The sequence below is a fragment of the Leptonychotes weddellii genome, chromosome X (assembly GCF_054177405.1).
Source record: "Leptonychotes weddellii isolate Sample4059 chromosome X, ASM5417740v2, whole genome shotgun sequence".
Classification (NCBI taxonomy): Eukaryota; Metazoa; Chordata; class Mammalia; order Carnivora; family Phocidae; genus Leptonychotes; species Leptonychotes weddellii.
The window spans coordinates 66,783,693-66,804,379 of record NC_138385.1 but is presented as its reverse complement, the minus strand read 5'-3'; the positions used below and the strand labels follow the sequence as shown (position 1 = coordinate 66,804,379).

Here is a 20,687-nt window from a genome sequence, read left to right as displayed (position 1 = left end):
GGTATTTCTGGTTGCTGATAATCCTGAAGGCTATGTACTTCCTTTTGCAACTAATCTATTTTATCTTTAACAGACTGCTTATCCATTCCTCACTTAAAACCGTGGGTGCTATACTTTAGTTCAGTTATTCCACTTTTCCCAAGCCACTTCCTTTCAATTCTGATCCTATTTCTTTACCAAAGACTTGGGAAAATAAACCTAACAGGTCATTTAGGCAATGAGTAATGTTCTAATAACCTGGAACAAAGATCAGTTTTTGCAAATTCCCAAGAATACTTCAATACATGTATTACATTCTCATTAATTTCTTGAATCTGGAAAGGCAGAGTGAAGGTGACAATAAAGAACCTTCCCAGCAACCTGTGAAGGGCATCTATATCCAAAAAACATCATCATTGTCTTTGACACCGAAAACCCCAGACCTCCATAATGAAAAGGAAAGAAGCAATTATCAGAAAGAAATAGCAATTTCTTTATCTCTGGACATGAACAATAATACTTGAGAAGAGATCACATAGGCCTGAACCTCTCCTACCTCTATGGAACTGTACAGATGCCGGGAAAAGCTGTACTCAATGAGCAAGGCTGTGAAGTTCAACACAGCCAAGAGAAGCATTTTCAGTTGTTCTCTTTCCGGCCTATCACATACGAGCATCCACGACATATTCTCCACTGTTTGTCCAGCATCTGCCAGGATTCCATCAAAGCGGTCCAACAGATCCACCCAGTGGTATAACTCACACTGGAGAAGGGAAGAGAAAGAGGAACATCGGAGAATAAGGTACTAAGTACTATGTGGGTGCTTTGCTACAATTGATTGCTGAGCGTGACACCTAGACAAGTTCACTTCCCACCTTTGCTTCTCTTTAAAACCCCCCACCAGTACAGAAACCTGTATGAGAAATATCATACTCTGAGGCATATAAACCTGAGTTCATTATTACATCAGTGCATCAAGTACACATGTGCTAACACCAGTAGACACCTTAACTAGGTCTTCAGAGAGAGAATTCTGGCTACATTCTGAGGTCTACAAATACAATGACTCTCCCTGCCAGAACCCATTTTATCAGAAGTGTTCATTTTTAGAGTTACCTAAAGAAGATTCTTTTAACTATCTCAAACTCATATTGTCAAACTAAAGGAATTCTGTGGTTGAAATTCTTTATCATCACCTATGTAAACATTCTTCATCTTCAGCTAGCGAAATTTTCTTTCACATTTTTCAAAATTTCCTTGGTGTTCACAAGCTAAAAGTTACTGGTCTAGAGCTGTATTAGACATACACTAGATACTTACTAAGAACTGATGAATGATGCTACCTCACTGTGGTTTCTCTTTCCATATCAGAGAATACAAAATGATGTACTAGTCCAGGGAGCCCTGTCTTTTGGGAGCATGGGTTCACATACCTTCCCAATGTTCCATGTTTTGATCTGCTGCAGTTCCAAGAGGAGTTGCTCATCATTACAAACTTTGAGTTTGTCTATTAAGGCTCTGCAGTCTGCAGGCTGAGAAAAACAGGTATTCACAAAGAGTGTTTTGGAGGATGAGGGATACACAAAAACAAAGAATGGGAAAAGGAATCTTTAGGCCAACACACTTAGCAATTTAACTTCTGAAAGAACATACTATATTAGAAAATGGGAAATTTGCCAATCACTTGGGATTAAAGGGAAATATTATAATAAAACAATCCATCTGTGCATTTTTAACTTGGATAAACTTGTACATGTAGACCATCTACTTGGAAGGGTACAGACAACAGAAATAAAGGAAACGAGCTAGACACCAATAAGAAAATGAAAGAATCTGTACCACAGTCTGAAAGTTAACTAAAATGCCTGATAAGAAATGTTGAATCAGAGGAACACTGAAAAACCCTAGTGAATTCACAGTTAAAGGTGAAGATTAGCACTGGCTGTATTTCTCTGCAACATTAAACCCTCTAACTGTAGGAGGACAAAGACCTTCTGAACTTTGTAATACTGGGACTTCATTCTTACAGGATTCCCACTGCCATATATTCCTGCTCTCTTTTACTGATGAAAGGGCCTGTTTTTCAGGTAACAAGGCGTGGATTGAGAGCTTATAGTAAAGTTTCTGAAAGTGAGGAGGAAGAAGGCTAGGGACTGGGACAGAGAAGTCTTCTTTTAATGGATGGCAGCTGGAAATGATTACACTGGCTTTTTTTCTCTGTAAAGCAATATGGTATCCTGGAAACGGGCCTAGATTTGCAACCAAACAAAACTGGGTTCAGTTCTTAGCTTGATGTTTAATAAGCTGTTTGATCATGAGCTAGTCCAATCTCTCAGCCACAGTTTTCTTACCAGGAAAAGAGACCTAATAACTACCTTGGTAATGTGAGGTTCAAATGTTTGCCACATACTAAAGCACTTATTTCACATAACAGGGGCTTAAATATTGAGAGACAGCATACTACTACAAAGAGTATGGGCTTTGGAATTAGATAATTGGTAAGCTACCTCTTTGAATCTTAGTATCCTCTTCCGCAAAATGAACTAACACCACCTATTTATCCAGCAACGTTGTTGTGAGATTTAAACTAGAGGTATTTTCAGTACCCAAAACACAACATGGAAAAACAGGGGTTTAAAGGTTTTCTTTAAGCTAAGTCCCAAACCTTTCTCCCTGAGGAAGCATAATTAAGAGCTACCTGAAATTTTTGTGGTAATTAATGCATGTAAAATCCTTGGCATAAAATCCTTCCATAAACTGGCCTGCACTTTTTTCTCCTCTCCTTAAAGTCATATACATTGAGGGAGAGGTGATGAAGCAAGAGAAACATAACATGGGAGTCTAAACCACCTGCTCATGTAATTCACTTGCGCCTTCTGGACCTATTCAGGCTTAGTATCTAATATACCACTTCAATGTCTAATGGAATGCAGTTATACAGATCCAATTTTTTGATTCTGTGGGTTAGATTACACCCAATTAATGATGAACATTTGAATCCTATAATCACTTGATATCTCAATCAGGCATTCAGTCTGTATCAAGTTTCAGTTGCAAGCCAGAAGCTGCTTTTCTGAATGTTAGAATAGTTGTTGGCAGACAATAGCCTTGCCAAAATTCTAGGAATCTCAGCTGCACTTCTATCACAGCTTGCCAGAGGCATCTTTGGCTGACACCTAAGTCAGACATCTCATTCTACTAGGTCAAAATGTCCACATAGTAGGGCAGCTTATACCATAACCTGAAACTTTCCCAGACTCTTTTCTAGATCCAGACCTATCACTTTAGAGGTTATCCAGTAAATGAATCAAAACAAGCCCAAATTTGATGTATGCTGGTTCCAAAATCCAAAGAGGCACCTCATATGTTGTTCCTCTGTCTTCATGGTATATGGTACAAGGTACAGCAATTCATCTCTCACTTTAGAAGGGAAATCTTGGTATTTCCCAGACCTCTGGACCCCTAGAAACTTTCCTGATGTGGAAGACCCTGAAGCTTCAAAGGGCAGTCAGTCTCTGGCATACATATGTCTAAGGCATCTAAGGTACTTGTGTTTTCTGCTCACAAGATACAGTCAGCATAATGGCATCAATTTAATATACCAGCATGATGTTCTGTTTTATCAGCAGTCTCAAGGTCCCTACAGACCTTGTGGTTTGCAGAATGCACCAGGGACAAAAGTCTATCTTTACCATCTTGTTCCTGCTACATAAATGCAAACTGATTGTTATTTTCCTTCTCCAGGTAATGCAAAAGAAAGCACTTGCCAGTTCAATGGATGCATACTAATTGCCAAGGTTCACATTGATTTGCTCCACTAAAGATATCAAATCTAGGGGAAAAATCCTTTGCACAGTTGCTGATATACAAAGTGATCAATAAATGTATTTCTTGTGTAGCCACTATGGAAAACTGTGGAGATTCCTCAAAAAAATTAAAAATAGAACTACCATATGATCCAGCAATTCTACTTCTGGGTATTTAACCCAAGAAAATAAAACAATAATTTGAAAGGATATATGCACCCCCATGTTCACTGTACCGTTATTTACAATAGCCAAGATATGGAAACAACCTAAGAGTCCATGGACAGATGAATGGATAAAGATGGGGTGTACATATACAGTGGAATACTCTTCATCTATAAAAAAGAATGAAATCTTGCCATTTATGACAACATGGATGGACCCTGAGGGCATTATGCTAAGTGAAAGAAGTTAGAGAAAGACAAATACCATATAATCTCAACTCATACATAGATTAAAAAAACAAAAAACAAATTTAAAAGACCCAAGCTCATAGATACGGAGAATAGACTGGTGACTGCCACAGGTGGACAGGTGGGAAAAATGGGTAAAGGGGGTCAAAAGGTAAAAAAAAACAAAAAAAAACAAAACAAAAAAACTTTAAATGTCCTTAAAAATAATACCTAGTATTAACCACAGTACAGAAAATTGGGTATGCTGCTCAAGAAAACTAGGCATCTTCAAGTCTTAAAAATTTATAGGGAGGGGCGCCTGGGTGGCTCAGTCAGTTGGTTAGGTGTCTGCCTTCGGCTCAGGTCATGATCTCAGGGTCCTGGGATCAAGCCCCGCGTCGGACTCTCTGCTCAGCAGGGTGTCTGCTTCTCCCGCTCCCTCTGTGCTCTGTCTCTCTCCCTCTCACTCTCTCTCAGGTAAAAAATAAATAAAATCTTTAAGAAAAAAAATGTATAGGCAATGATCTAAAAATTCCAATTCCAGGACTTTATCCTAAGTAATTTGCTAGGAGCTATCAAATGTTGTGAGCCAGGAATGTGTGTATAGGTGTGACCCCAAGAACATATCTGTACCAATCCACTAGGTAAAAGAAGAAAAAATTTGCATTTCTCTGATTATCTACAAGGTTATTCTGGAAGTTTAATGAATTTGTTCTTTTCTGAAATGACCTATGTCCATTTTGTCATTGGGATATTCATCTCTCCTACTGATGTAGCTACTACAGTTCACTGCTGAACGACATGGGGGTTGGGGTGCTGACTATCCCCCATGCAGTAGAAAACCTAAGTAGAATTTTTTTGACTCCCTAAAACCTTAACTATTAATAGCCTACTGTTGACTGGAAGCCTTACTGGTAACATAAACACTCAACACATATTTTTATGGAACGTATATTATATACTGTATTCTTATAATAAACTAGAAAAAGAAAATGTTATGATTTTTAGAAAAATAAGAAATATACATTTACAATACCATATTTATTGAAAAATATCCATATGTAAGTAGAACTGTGCAGTTCAAACGCATATTGTTCAAGGGTCAACTGTGTATTAGGTTACAAATATTTCCCCCAGCTCGTCATGTGCCTTTTTACTTTGGATATATTACTTTACGCTTCTGTTATTTTTTTTTTCCCCTTTGTTTTAATGCTTGGAAGGGCCATCCCCATCTAACACCAGGTAAATATTCATTTATATTTCACCAAGAATTTATTTCTTTTAAAAATATTTGACTTTTAATTTATCTAGAATTTCTTCAATAATAGTCCCCACTCCTCAAAAGTCAAAACAATTTTCCTGACACAGTTTCTTGATTAATATTGTCCTTCCCTACCAACCAATAATTCCTATAATTATCATATGTTAAGTTCTTACGCACAGGTACACTAGGATCCTTTCCTAGGTTATCTTCTTACACCGATGCCACAGTTTTATTTTTTTAAAGATTTTATTTATTTGACAGAGAGAGCGAGCGCGAGCATAAGCAGAGGGAGCAGGGGAGGAAGAAGCAGGCTCCCCACTGAGCAGGGAGCCTGATGCGGGGCTTGATCCCAAGACCCTGGAATCATGACCAGAGCCAAAGGCAGATGCTTAACCAACTAAGCCACCAGGTGCCCCGATGCCACTGTTTTAATTTGTGTAGTTTCTTAAGGCAACTTTTCTTCTTGCTCTTTCGTTTCCAAAATAAATTGGGTATATAACTGTCAAAAATTCAAGATGCCAAAACACATCAAAAACAAAATCAAAAGGAAAGTATCCATAGATATGAAAGTGAACATACTTGATATGTACGGCACTCAATAAAAAACCTAATATTCCAGTGTCAAATACAAAATGACCAGCATGAGCAGACAACCAATATAAGGCCAATAAATTTGAAAATATATGTAATTAAAGCATGAAAATTAAAACCATGAAATATTTCCCCACTTATTAACAAAAATCTAAAAGATAATCTGTAATGTTGATGAGGGTATGGGACGACAGCATTTCTCACATTCATTAGTATAATGCTTAACAAAAAAGGGCGGGAGAATGTCCATGCAATAATCTTTTAAATATGAGAAGAAATATAGCAAAATGTTAATAGTGATATCCATGGTGATACTTGCCAGGTAGCTACAGTTTTTAAAAACCAAGTGGCTTGTATTTAGAAAATGAACTAATTGATTATGTGCCAGATACTTTGCTAAGCATCTGCCTCACATCAAGGAAAGAAAAATTATCAACCCTGTTTTACAGCTGTGAAAACCAGGCCACAAAAATCTAGTGATTTAAACTCATGTCTAATTCCAAAGCTCGTGCTCCTTGAACTATAGCATAATGGGATCTATAGGAGGGTCATAACAATGCAATACTTTCTTAACCTCAAAATGCATTTTAAGCCAGCTGACAGAATATTGGACTAAACCTGGGATTTCTACTGCTGACATAGGATCAACTGACATGGTCAACCAATACACAGGTTAATACAGGCTAAGGTGAATTGTATGATTAAGAATCTATAATTTAAAAAAAGCTACAACACTGGCCTCACAAGAAACCCAGTTAAGAAAGGTGTTACCACTTTAATTTTCGAGAAAACAAAATTGAAAAAGACCCCATAAGTACAGACAGAATTTGAATCCACATCTGCTCTTTCCATTATACCACACTGCCTTCCAACACATAGAAGACAGCAGCCAGGGAGCCTACTTCAGGTACACAAAGCTACAAACAGTTTAGTGCTCACTTTCCACCGGTGACTAGCTTATTCAATTTTTTAATCAAGGGAAGTTCAAAAGTAAATTTGACTATTTCAAGACAATTTGCTATTTTATTGCACTTTGTATATAAGTGATGACATAGTTTGAAGATCAGTATGGTTGAACTGATTGCCAGGACTTTTTCTGAAATGAAAAAATAGAGCATACTTCTGGATACTTACAGCCTCAGTAGGTGTCTTTTTCAGTTTAGTCCTGTCTACTTTCATGTTTTCGATTTTCTGTTTTATGATCTGAAAAGAAATTTCCCAAAAAAAGTGAGAACTTAAAGTTGCAATCTTAAGTACTATATGCTTGACATAAACAAGACAGAATGAAGAACATGCAAAATGCTTAAAGCAAAAACTCTGGAGGGGCGCCTGGGTGGCTCAGTTGGTTAAGCGACTGCCTTCGGCTCAGGTCATGATCCTGGAGTCCCGGGATCGAGTCCCGCATCGGGCTCCCTGCTCAGCAGGGAGTCTGCTTCTCCCTCTGACCCTCCTCCCTCTCATGCTCTCTATCTCTCATTGTCTCTCTCGCAAATAAATAAAATCTTAAAAAAAAAAACTCTGGAGTTATGATGCCAACTAGAGGCACAGCTATGAGGTAGGGAAGAAAAAGGAATCTCTCCAGACAAAATTGGCCCACATCCATATGTTGAGTAAGACTGTAATCAATTTAAGCCAAAATTAAAACACTTTTTAAAAAAACAAACCTCTCAAACTCATAACTGAAAATAAAAGATCACAATGTTTTTAACACACCTCAGGATGGAAAAATTCACCATATCCTTGTAGTTTTCTGGAAAATTTAGCAATTCTACTTCTGGGAATTTATCCAAAGAAAATCATAAGGATGTACACAAATATTTAACCACAAGAATCTATACTGCATGACCATATGTAATAGTGACAAATTGGAAAGGACCAAATGTCCAAAACGGATTGGTTTAAAATGAAATATTACACAACTGTTATAAACACTGCACACAATTATATAACAAAAAGATGTTCATGGTGAAATAAAAAGGTTATAAAACAAACAGTATAAACCTATGTCTAAACTGCTTAGAAGGGGTATGCATCAAAATGTTAACTCATTGCTAACCAAAAGGATTATGTATACGCATCTCTGTATCTTTTATTGTTTTAACCAATAAAAATATTAGTTGTGTTAGAAAAACAAAGGCAACACAACACTTTTATTTTTAAATTAGAAAATGAGGTATAAGACTCCCACTAGAAATGTCCTAAGCACAGAACACAATCATTTTTACTAAGGCCATTTAATTTAGAAGGCACAAAAGTGGGCAACCCACAGTATAAACCTATGTGATCTTTCATGGCAGACAAGGGACAGAAAGAAATAAAGGTTTCTCCCATTAGCAACTAGGACACCTGGACAGAAGTAGAGGTGAACTGAAAGCTCTTTACACACCAAGGATTCTCCTACTAATAATGTTATTTGCTATACAGCAGTAACTGAAGGTCAATGTCTCTCCCCCAAGAAGGCTGTCATAGTATAAAGCTGACCAAGCACAAATATAAAATTCAGGTAGCTTTTGGCTTCAATTTAGTCCAACATACTCAGTACTGTGGAAATAAAGTGCATTTGCCTACATGGTCGGCATCTATTTAACCAATGGACACTTCAGGAAGAACTGGTGAAACATCCAGAGTATATTCTAAAATGCTTTTGTAGAGACAGACAGACAGACAGACACACACACAGTTTTCCCTCTACGGTTCACATGTTAGAATATGAAATTCCAGATTACTTTTTAAAAAATTACCTCAGAATATAAAAGAAAATGAACAAAATGCCTGCTGCCTACAACTTCCAAATATCTAAAACAAGACCAACAGGATTCTGGCAACAATCTGATCCATGTAGTGGAAATTTAAGTGAGCTACTTGTATTCAGTTCTGGCTTTTTCTCACAAAACTTCTCACACTCATTCCCTAAAACGAGCAGCTATCACACTATTGTGGCTGCAGTCATTTGCTGGGAGGCTTTGAGACTACCTCTACTGAGTAGCAGCCAGCTCCAACACCATACAACCCAAATCACTGAATGCCTTCCTTCCAAAATTAGGAACAAGGTAAGGATGTCCATTCTCACCACTTTATTCAACACAGTGTTGGAAGTTCTAGCCACTGTAGTAAGGTAAGAAAATGAAATAACAGGTATATATATCAGAAAGGAAAAACAAAACTCCCTATTTGCAGATGACAAAGGATTAATCTAGTAGAAAATCCACCAATGTACAAAACAACCACTCCCAGAACTAATAAATGATCTCAGTAGAGTTGCAGGATCCAAAATAAACACACAAATCAATCTATTTCTATATACTGGCAATGGACACATAAACTCCAAACTTTAAAAGTATACCACCACTCACAACTGCTCAAAACAAAACTCTAAAATACTTAGGTGTAAATCTAACAAAGCATGTACAGGACTTGTATGTTGAAAACTACAAAATGTTGATTTAAGAAAAACCAAAGAGCTAAATATATGAAGAGATATACTATGCTCATAGGACTCAACAACACAGTAAAGAAGTCAATTCCCCTCAAATTGACATATAGGTTTAATGCAGATCCTACCCAAGTCCCAGTAAGATTTTTTTTGTAAATAAACTGAGATTATTCTAAAATGTATATGGGGTGCCTGGGTGGTACAGTCAATTGAGCATCTGACTCTTGGTTTCAGCTCAGGTTGTGATCTTAGGGTTGTGGGATCAAGGCCTGTGTCAGGCTCTGCACTCAGCACAGAGTCTTCTTAAGATTCTCTCTCCCTCTCCCTCTGCCCCTCCCACCCCGTGGATTCACCTGCGCACTCTCTCTAAAATTAGTAAGTCTTTAAAATATATATGGAAAGACAAAGGAACTACAACCGCTAAAATAATTTTGAAAAAGAGGAGGAATCACTCTATCCAATTTCATGACATACATATATATCTCCCTACAAGAGTTAAGATATATAATATATGTAGTATTGGAGGTGGGATAGATGCATATATCAGTCAGAATAGACTCAAGAAATAGACTCATACAAATATGCTCAACTGATTTTTTTTTTTAGAGAGAGAGCACGTGGGGGGGGAGGGGCGGGGAGAAAGAAGGAAACTTAAGCAGGCTCCATGCCCAGCATGGGGCTCGACACAGGGCTCAATCTCACGACCCTGAGACTGTGACCTGAGCTGAAATCAAGAGTCGGGCGCTTAACCAACTGAGCCACCTAGGCGCCCCTACCCAATTATTTTTGACAAAGTTGAAAAAGCAATTCAAAGGATAGTTTCATCAACAAATGGTGCCAGAGCAAGTAGATACCCATAGGCAAAAGATGAAGTTTGACCTAAGCCTCATTCTTTATATAAAAATTAACTCAAAATGAATCATGTGGTGAGAATGTGGAGAAAAGTGAACCCCTCTGCACTGTTGGTGGGAATGTAAATTGGGGCAGCCAATATGGGAAAACACTATGGAGGTTCCTCAAAATATTAAAAATATGATCCAGCAATTCCATTTCTGGGTATTTAGCAAAAGGAAAACACTAATTTGAAAAGATCTATGTATCCCCATGTTTACTGCATTATTTACAATAGCCAAGACATGGAAGCAATCTAACTGTCCATTGATGGATGAGTGGATACACACACACACACACACACAGGAGTTATTAGTCAGCCATAAAAAAGAAGGAAATCTTGCCATTGTGACAAATGGCTGGACCTTGAGGGCATTATGCTAAGTGAAATAAGTCAGAGAAAGACAAATACTGTATGGTCTCACTTACATGTAGAGTCTCAAAAAACAAATTAAAAAGTCCCAAAACACTGAACTCACAGATAGAACAGATTGGTAGATGCCGGAGGCAGGGGTGAGTGAAATGGGTGAAGGTGGTCAAAAGGTACAAACTTTTAGTTATAGAGCAAACAGGTTATGGGGATATAATATGTAGCATGGTGACTATAGTTAATATTGTATTATATACTTGATAATTGCTTAGAGTAGATCTTAAAAGTTTTCGTCTTAAGAAAAAATTCTAACTAGACTTACTGTGATCATTTCACAATATATACAATACCAAATCACTATTCTGTACACCTGAAACTATTAGAATGTCATGTTATTATCTCTATTTAAAAAATGCAAAGTAAAAAAAAAGGATCACAGACTTAAATGTAAAAGTATAAAAGGGAGAAAGTATTTGCGACCCATATATAGTATCTAAAATATATAAAGAACCTCACAATTCAACAATAAAAAACCAAACAATCCTCCAAAACAAGAGCACTGATTACCTTGCATTAATAACTCTAACTCTTTTACTGACTTAAGAAAATGTAGATGAGGTCACTGGCAAATCTTCACACATGTGTCGCACTTTAACCACAGCTGTTTTGACTTGGGATTCTGTACCAGTCAAGGGTCTGGGTTGAGAAAATAGACTCTGACTAAAGCAGAAAAAAGACTTACTGGAAGGATAACAGCTTAGGGAATCAACAGGAAGGCTTATAGATCCACATTCAGAAAATAGGGGGAACCAAGGAAGCTACGCTGCCTTGAACTTCAGCCAAGGACCTCCCACAGCTTAGTTGGGGGTGCCTCTACTGCCAACGCCAGACTCTAGATGCCTGGAAGGTACTGCTGTGGCAGAATGATTTCTGAACGGTCTCAGGTTATTTGCATCAGTGGCTCTAGACACAAAAAAATCCCAAGTGTGAGCATCTCATCGGTCAAGGGGAGGTCCTAAGCCCAGGCCCCAGCTGTCAAGGTCCGGGGAGAGCAAGTACATTTGGCTTTTTCTGTTTCCAGTGTTTGGGCCCCAAACTTTTCATAAACAGATTCAGATGATAGGCACCCAATTAAATAACCAAGCCAAAACAAATGAACGAACACACACATTCCCCTAACAAGTGCAACGTTAACCTGGTTTCTGTAATTTTGTTGCAAGAAACATCTATAGTTTAAAAAAGAATAATACTGTCCATGAGACATCAATTAAGAAAATTCAAGTTTTTTTTGTTCCTAGTTAGTCTCTTTCTAAGCTGGTTTCACAGTGGGAAGGAAAGTATTTTTTGAGCATTCACTACAAGCCAGACAATGAGTTGGTGTTTCCTAAAGCATTATAGAGCATTCTGCTCCATAAAGGAAGACAAGGTTCCAGTAATTTGGGAAATGTTAAAAACGGAATGTGTCTTCCTTTAGGATAGTCAAGTGGCTGACTGACATTACTAACAGCTCCAAGAAATCTTGGGTAAAGGAAACTTATTAGGGCACAAAACCATTTTTTTCAAGGGTTATTTACTAAAAGCCCACAACTTTAAGTATCCCAAAGAACAAACTTTGAGACATGCTGCCCAAGGGGCTTCATGTAAGTCTTTCATACAATCCTCACCACTCAAGCCAAGTTTTGTCCCCATTTACAGATAGAAAACTGAGGCTCAGAGAAATTAAGTACCTTATGCCTAGCTAGTAAATGCCGGCACCAAGATCTAAATCCAGGCCTCTCTGGCTGCCACGTCCATGCTTTAACAACATGCTTTTCACTTTATTTACTAGTTTTATTACAATAAAGCCCTGTAGATGAAAATACATAGTTGTGACAGACTCTTTTACACTGTTGGATCCTATGTTCAGAAAATTATTGCAAGAGAGAAAGCTGGGGCAGAAGGTAAGAAGGTGAGATACTGTCAAATCACACTAATGATGGGAACAGTAACCACGGAATGAGTTCTACCTAATGTTTAGAAGTTAAACGGGTGAAAATCCCATTACATAAAAAAGCCTGTAACAAAAAGAAATTAGTTCTAAACAAATTCCTGGAAATGGCCTACTGCCTTTGTTGGGTCAGACCAGAACTCTGAGCACCAAGCAATCTCTACATGTAATGAAGATTTCTTCCTAAACTTAGGTTAAAAAGATCAGCTTTAAGGAAATTAAGTAATTTTATGAACCACCATCCACAGCTATACATTACTTAAATACTTCTATTTAATTAGCCACTTTTTTCCCTTCCTCCTTTCCCCCAAACTTCATTTACCTTTGAGGTTCGAATCTTGGTTTTGTAGGGTTTACATCAAGACAAGTGTGTTCACTTAAAATATATTGAGGGGAAGTTGCTCTTGAAAGGGTAACTCACTCTAGTAATCACCTCCAGTTGACCAAATTTAGAATGACTTTCAATACTGAATCAGCTTAAGGGCAGAGGACACCTGTAGTTCCCAAATCTGGCTCAATAGAAGTTGAGTGTAGTGGCAGGTTAGCTTTACAATTCAAAGTATGGTTGAAGGATCAGCAGCACTGACATCACCTGGGAATTATTAAAAATGCAGAATCTCGGGCGCCTGGGTGGCTCAGTTGGTTAAGCGACTGCCTTCAGCTCAGGTCATGATCCTAGAGTCCCGGGATCGAGTCCCACATCAGGCTCCCTGCTCAGCAGGGAGTCTGCTTCTCCCTCTGACCCTCTTCCCTCTCGTGCTCTCATTCTCTCTTTCTCAAATAAATAAATAAAATCTTTAAAAAAAAAAAAAATGCAGAATCTCAGGCCCACCAGACCTGAGGAAGCAATCTGTATTTTAATGAGATCTTCAGGTGATTAATATATTTTAAGTTTGAGAAGCACCAGATCAGAATACAGGCTCAAAATCAGGAAACCCAGGTTAGGATCCCTGCTAGATCACCTACTCACTGTATGAGCATGGACAAACCAGCCTCTGTACACTTCTGTTTCCTCAACTGTGAAACAGGGATAACTGATCTCCCCACTTCCACACTTACTTTTATCCAATCCATTTCTCCAGAGAGCAGCAAAAGTAATCTTCTTAAAACATAAATCAGCTCATGTTACTTCCTTGCTTAAAACCTTTCAACAGTTTTCCTAGAATTATATCCAAACTCTAATCATGACTCACAGGGTCCTGGCATGATTTGGCTGCTGGAACTCTCTCCAATCTCCTCTCTGCACAACTACTTTAGTCTTTCCCTTTAGTTTCTAGAATGCTCTAAGTTCCTTCTGTCCTCTAGACCTTTACAAGTGATATTCCCACTGGAATGCTTCTACCCCACACTCCTATTTCTTCCTATAGCTAGTTCCATTTGAGGAACGACTTTAAGACCCAAAGTGGCTTCCCAAGGCAACTCACCTAAAGCTAGTTTATTTTTCTATTACACTACCCTGCCTGTTTCTCTCATAGCAAATATCAATATAACTAGTTTGATTTTCTACAGTATTAAGCTCTTGGCATCTAGCACAGCATCTACTACATGATAAGTAGGCAAATATTTGCAGAATGGAGTTCATGAGAGAAGTATGAACTGAGAATAAAAATCTGTGATTGTCATAATATAGACAGTATTTGAAGCCATTGGTCTGGAGATGATGACTTACAAAGGAGAGGCCCAGAACTGAGTTCCTACTTGATCTTACATTTAAAGGTAAGGAAAAGGAGGAGAACCCAGAAAAGGAGAGGTTGGTGAGGTAGAAGTAAAACTACTTCATCATGGTATCATGAAAGACAAAAGATGGCAAGACTGATCAATTGTGTCCAATGTTAAAATGAGGTATGTCCAGAAAAATGTACACTGAAATTGGGAATAGAGATAACCTGACCAACAATAGTTTCAGTGGGGTATGGGAAGGGAAGCCAGACTGGAGTGAGTCAGGGAATTAATGGAAAATGAGGCAAGGGGCGCCTGTGTGGCTCAGTTGTTAAGCATCTGCCTTCAGCTCAGGTCATGGTCCCAGGGTCCTGGGATTGAGCCCCGTGTTGGGCTCCCTGCTCGGCGGGAAGCCTGCTTCTCCCTGTCCCATTCCCCCTGCTTGTGTTCCCTCTCTCTGTCAAATAAACTTTTAAAAAAATCTTAAAAAAAAATGAGGCAATACAGATGGCATATGTAAAAAACTCTTCTGAAGATGTTGGCTGTCAATGCAAGCAGAGAATTATGGGGTCACTGAAAGGTAGAGGGGAAGAGGAGATAACAGAAAGAAAATTCCTAAGAAAGCTGAGGGTAGGGGACCCTTTAACCTCTATTTCACCTTAACATAATGAACACTCATGTGGGTTTTGAAAGCACAAATACTAACCAGAATTATGACTACCCTCTCCCTAATCTCTTAAAACTTGACTGAGTGTCCCTCTTTATGTGCTTATTGTACCCTGTACCTATCACTTCCATGACTACTAATGAGAAAATGTTTGCCACAGGGTGAGGAAGTTTAAAACAAGCATACACACAAACCCCCACAAACCTGGGAAGGGAAAAAATATACATTATCAGTGGTTGCCTCTAGGTGGCAGGATAACACAGTTTTTATTTATGCTTCATGCTTTTCAGGTTCTTCCAAACTTTTTATAATCATACATCCATTTATGAGAATTTTCCTTTTGTACAATTTTTCTTAAGGTAGAAAAGAGTGGCCCCTAATCCAAACAGTACGCATCAAATTAAGAACGATATCATCTAAACAAATGCCTTGGAGTGGCTGCTGCCTGCTCTTGGAGCTTCTTTTCTATACCTTCTGCTGTTTAATCCTGAAATTTAGCACACAGCACACACTCAGTATTTACTGATTTATTATTGGTAGGTTAAGAAATGCTGCAAACACATCTTGGAGTGTGGATGAATCCAAGTCAGCCTAAAATTCCCACTGAAATCACGGAAAAGCAATTAGGCCGCTTTTAAATAAAAAGGCTTTTAGAGAACACTAAACTCCAACCTGCCACAAAGCAAAAGCCTTTGCCTCTATGAAGTCTCTGAAAGAAAATTCAGGTGAGAACTGCCCAGACCATCCATTATCTCAGGAAGCAGCAAACAATCTTAAAACCCAGCCTGCTACATACACTATTTGATTACAGAGGCACAGAAATCACATCAACGGATTTCTTAAAGGGAACACATTTCCATCCAGCCTTGCTTCTGATTATTTACATTAATATCAACCCAACAAATATTCAGAGAACCCATTTGTCATTATAACAGCTAATATTTACTTACCACCTAATTATGCATTATCTCTAATCCTTTAACAACTTGAAGATGAAGACTGTTTCCAGTTTACTAAGTCCAAGAGTAGCCACATACCCAGTAAGTGGTAAACCTGGACGAAACCAAATTTGCTCCATGATTCTACAGTACACAAAATGTCTATATGCACACACAGTCCACCCTGCCACCCTCCTCCTACAGACACTAATATCCTTATCCTTGAGCCATAGTTAAAACATGACCCTGAGGATTGGTGACCTAGATTTTATTGGACTGACAGTAAAATGTAATAATAAAGCAACCAAAAAACAGCCTTTATTCACCCAAGACAAATCTGGAAATTATCTACAGAATTACCTTGATAGAGCCTCCTTCAAAATCTGTAAACACTATACCTCAGGTAAGTGTATATCCTTGCTCTCCTTGCTCTGTCGTATATTCAAAGAAAATCTCTTGCAGGGATACCAAGGAGGAGGAATCTGAAACCTCCAACACTGACTCTGGAGGTAAGAATGATGTCTGAGAATGCATCCCCTATATATGCTCTACCTACAGCCCTGGGAAGCTGCAGATCCAGGAGTTACCCCTTAGGTCATTACTTCCAATTATTTAAGAGAGATAAACTGGCATCAGAAGAATCAGACAACAAAATAGGGCTCACCAAAGCTGCAGATCAGTTTTGCCAGTAGAAAGGAAAGGGCAACATGCCAAGTAGCTCCTTCTTAGCATTCCGAACAACAAACAAAAACAAACAGCAATGTCTATGTGAAAATTATGCAAATTAAGGAGGAGAGGAAGAGATTCCTTGTCTACACATTTTTAACTGGTGCTCTGGAATAATCCTCATCTACCCTCAAACACTGATCTGTCTCCTGTCCCCTTCCTTACTTGTGGCTGGATTTGGTGCAAAAGATCAACTGTAACAATGGTTATTCCCTATGTCATCACATCCAATTTCGAAGATGCAAATGCTTTTTCAGTCTTGCCCACCTCTAACAGAAAATGAAGACATCAGTCTTTAAACTAATACTCTAATTATTCAAACTAATGTCAAGAACTTAACCATAGAAAAGCCTACCACTTTCTAATAGGCGAACTTCACCCAGAAGGGCCACAGTCGACATTTAATGAGTTCAGGAAAAACGTATTTGCCAGAAAAATCAACCTACTTAAAAATTATCTTCAAAATAATTTACTTAAAAATTAAATCCAGAGTTCTCAACCCTGGCTGTGCAGTCACCTGACACTTATTTCAAAAACAAAAAATGTCTGGCCATACAAATATCTGACTTAGTAAATATGAGGTGGGAACTTTTTTTTTCAAACTATATAGGTGATATAGCTGCACAGCCAGACTTGAGAGCCACTTTGTTAGGTATTATTAATTATCCTTTGCCTATTTGTGACTCACTGAGGAATTTTCTTTAAAAGAATGGGGGATAGGAGTGCCTGGGTGGCTCAGTCGGTTAAGTGGCTGCCTTCGGCTCAGGTCATGATCCCAGGGTCCTGGGATCGAGCCCCCTTGCTCGGCAGGGGGCCTGCTTCTCCCTCTCCCTGCCGCCTCCCCTGCTTGTGCACTCTCTCTCTGTCAAATAAATAAATAATAAATAAATAAATAAAACCTTAAAAAAAAAAGAACGGGGGATAGAATGGGGTATAAAGCAAGAATAGCCATGTGCTGATAACTGTTGAAGCTGGGTAACAGGTACACTGGGGTCATTATACTATTCTCTAACTTTTGTGTATGTTTGAAAATCTCAGAAATTAAAATATTTTAAATTAAGAGTTTATCCTGCCAGATCCCTCCATTCCATCCTTCGCATTACTACCAGAACAATCTCCCTCAAACTCAAAATCTACCTACATCATCAAGTGCAAACTCCTTACCTAACCCAGCATCCAAGACCTCTAGGACCTGGTACCTGCTCACCTCTCATACCAGGGCCACAGCATTACATAATATTCCCCTTGGCTCCCCACGTACTTTAACCACGTGAGGCTTTTTACAGCTCCCCTAACATTCAAGACTTTGACTACCTTGACTCAGATTGCGCCTTCTGCTAAAATGGCTGATCTCTGCATATCCCCTAGAGCTCAGCTTAAATGTCACCTCAATGAGGCCTTTTCAGATACCCTCTCCGTCAGAGAAAAATCGATCATTCCCTCCTTTGTGCCCCCCACTGTGTCCCGCATATACTCTCAATCAACTCACCTATTTACACGTCAATTTCAACACTAGGGTGAATTCTGCATGAGTGGGACTGTGTCTATTTATCTTTGCATTCCTGTCATCAGCATAGGAACTGTCACTTAGTAGATTAATGAATGAATGAATGACTATCCAGTAAACCGTTTAGGGAAGCTTAAAAATCCAAGTCACAGACTCTTGGTGAAATTTTCAACTGAGAAAACCAATTTATAAAATTCACCCAATTTGCATTTTTCTGTTCAACATATAGGTATGAACACACTATATGCAGGGCATTGCAAAGGGTGCTATGAGATAGCCAAGTATTCAGAAACATAAATCAGAGGAAAAAGGAAAACTAGAAGCAATGATAGTATAAAAACAATGCAAAGTCAGTATACAAAACACAATCAAATTATAGCACACAATCAAATTACAACTTCCTAGTGGCCTAAGCAAAGCTGGAAACGCAATTACAAGAGATCAACAGAATACATAAAATAAATCCTTATATAACACCAACCATAATCCTCTTTTTAAAAAAAATTTGGACTTTTAGAGATTCGAGTTGCATAAAACAGAGTACAGTTTTAGCAAAAGTGAAACAATTAGCCCAGTTTCATTTTTTGGGCATAGTGCTTTAGTCTAGAAAAATACATATACAGCAATTTGGACATTCTTTTAAAAAATGTGAAGAAATCTTTATAGATTTCTTGTCCTATACTGAGGGATGTCCATAAAAATTTTTAAGTTGTATGGAAAATTTCTGCATATGTTGGAATTTTTCTGAGACAGGTGATAGCTTTCACTGGCTTCTTAAAGTGATCCATGACCTGCAACAGTAGGAACCATCACCCCACAGAAAGATCTCCAAGACTTAGTACTTAGTGACTACGATGTTTTCACTTTCACTTATGAAACACAGGCATATGGTATTTCCCCTAAAGCCACATGACAGGCTACTGTCAGATACACTAAAGACAGTACAGGAAACCAAAGAAACAGAATCCCAACCCTTGTGCATTATTCAGCTCCAATTGTCTCATATCCCTGGGTTTAAAAAGAAATATGCAGCATCTCTCAAGATTAAACCTCCTCTGTATAAGAGGGAATTCTGTATTCCTGGGTAAAATCCTCTAGTCATGTATCCTGAAGAAAGGTAGAAAAGGCCCAAACCTTCTATCAAAAGCCTAGATTAAGCATATTTCTAAATAAAAGCTAGGTTTTAATACCTTAAAATATTCTGACAAAAGATATATCTGTATGGGGAGAGGGTGAGAGTCCTTAGTAATGTATTTACTTGCTACCGTATATTGTGGATTATTTAAGTTTAAAGGTAGAGATTGAGGAATACAACTTGAAGAAAGTCAAAATGAAGTAGAGGACAAAAGCATAGTGGAAAGGCCTGGGAGTTGGAGAGAAATGGGCTTAAATTCCATTTATTAGCTGTATGATCTTAGACAAGTTACTATGCCTCGCTGAGTCAGTAACCTCTGTAAAATAAATAACACAGTCCATCTCAAGGCAATGAGTAAGCCATATTATTATTTGTTCTATTTCTTTTAGCTTCAGATTAATCTAAGGGCAGCAATCTTATGCTGGCTATTCCACACACACACACACACACACACACACACACACACACACACCCCCCAAAAGCAAACAAGAGCTGGTCTTTTCAAACTTTCTACATGTTATCTGCATATGAAAGAACATAAAGCATGTACTGATCTCTACACTGTTAGCTTAAAGTACTGACAAGAACCAAAAAGTTAAACTCAACTTTGATCATGAGACTGGGAAGCTCTGGGTCTCATTCTCAGTAAATTATAGTTCTCCAAAGGTTAAATAGTCTACTAAATACTGTCTGGGCCATACAACTTAAGAATCAGAGATTTTAAGTGTATGTGAACTATTTTGAGCTGGTTCAAATGAATTTGGAATGCAGAGAGACCAAGATTCTTCTATATGATTTAAAAGAACAGTAGTAATAGGGCAATTATCAACATGACAGCAAACTTCTTTCAACATGAAGTAACTCCAACTGCACAGGTTTATTATGAGGCTAAAATTAATTCACTGACAAGAAAACTTTAAAACAACGCTTTTAGAAAAAAAATATGTCCCAACATATAGACAAAACTGGCTCTGTTTGAGTAAATTTAACAGCACCACACACAGCCTGGCACATACGCATTTCCAATGTTCTTTAAATAAATGAAACAATGTGAACAATCTGCTGCTTTAAAACATTTGTATCTATAACATGAAAGATGTTTGCTGAAAACGAAAGAAAAGTATGCAAAGGTACTCTAGTTCCCTGCCACCAACTGACTTTGTGATCTTAGGACAATCTGAGCTTCAAACATGTAAAATGAAAATAAAGTAACTAAAATCTCTTAAAGCACTGTCTATAACACTTTGCCTTCAGTTGAAGACAAATGTTAAGTATTACACATGAACAATTTGAATTATTCTCGAAAACTAAAAACCAAAAAGTAGCCAAGCTGGTTTTCTAC

At 38.1% G+C, this 20,687-nt stretch overlaps 1 protein-coding gene across 18 annotated transcripts in view; it reads right to left on the bottom strand.

Moving 5' to 3' along the window:
* HUWE1 (HECT, UBA and WWE domain containing E3 ubiquitin protein ligase 1) overlaps positions 1-20,687 on the bottom strand; it is a 165,086-nt gene that overhangs the window by 126,190 nt on the left and 18,209 nt on the right. For all 18 annotated transcript variants that reach the window (XM_081808807.1, XM_081808803.1, XM_081808815.1 and 15 more), the window contains 3 exons: positions 7,167-7,235; positions 1,413-1,511; positions 536-742 (listed from right to left, as the gene is read on the bottom strand). In XM_081808807.1, the coding sequence (XP_081664933.1) occupies positions 536-742; positions 1,413-1,511; positions 7,167-7,211 (351 nt within the window). In that variant the 5' untranslated portion in view covers positions 7,212-7,235. The remainder of the gene's footprint in view (positions 1-535; positions 743-1,412; positions 1,512-7,166; positions 7,236-20,687) is intronic.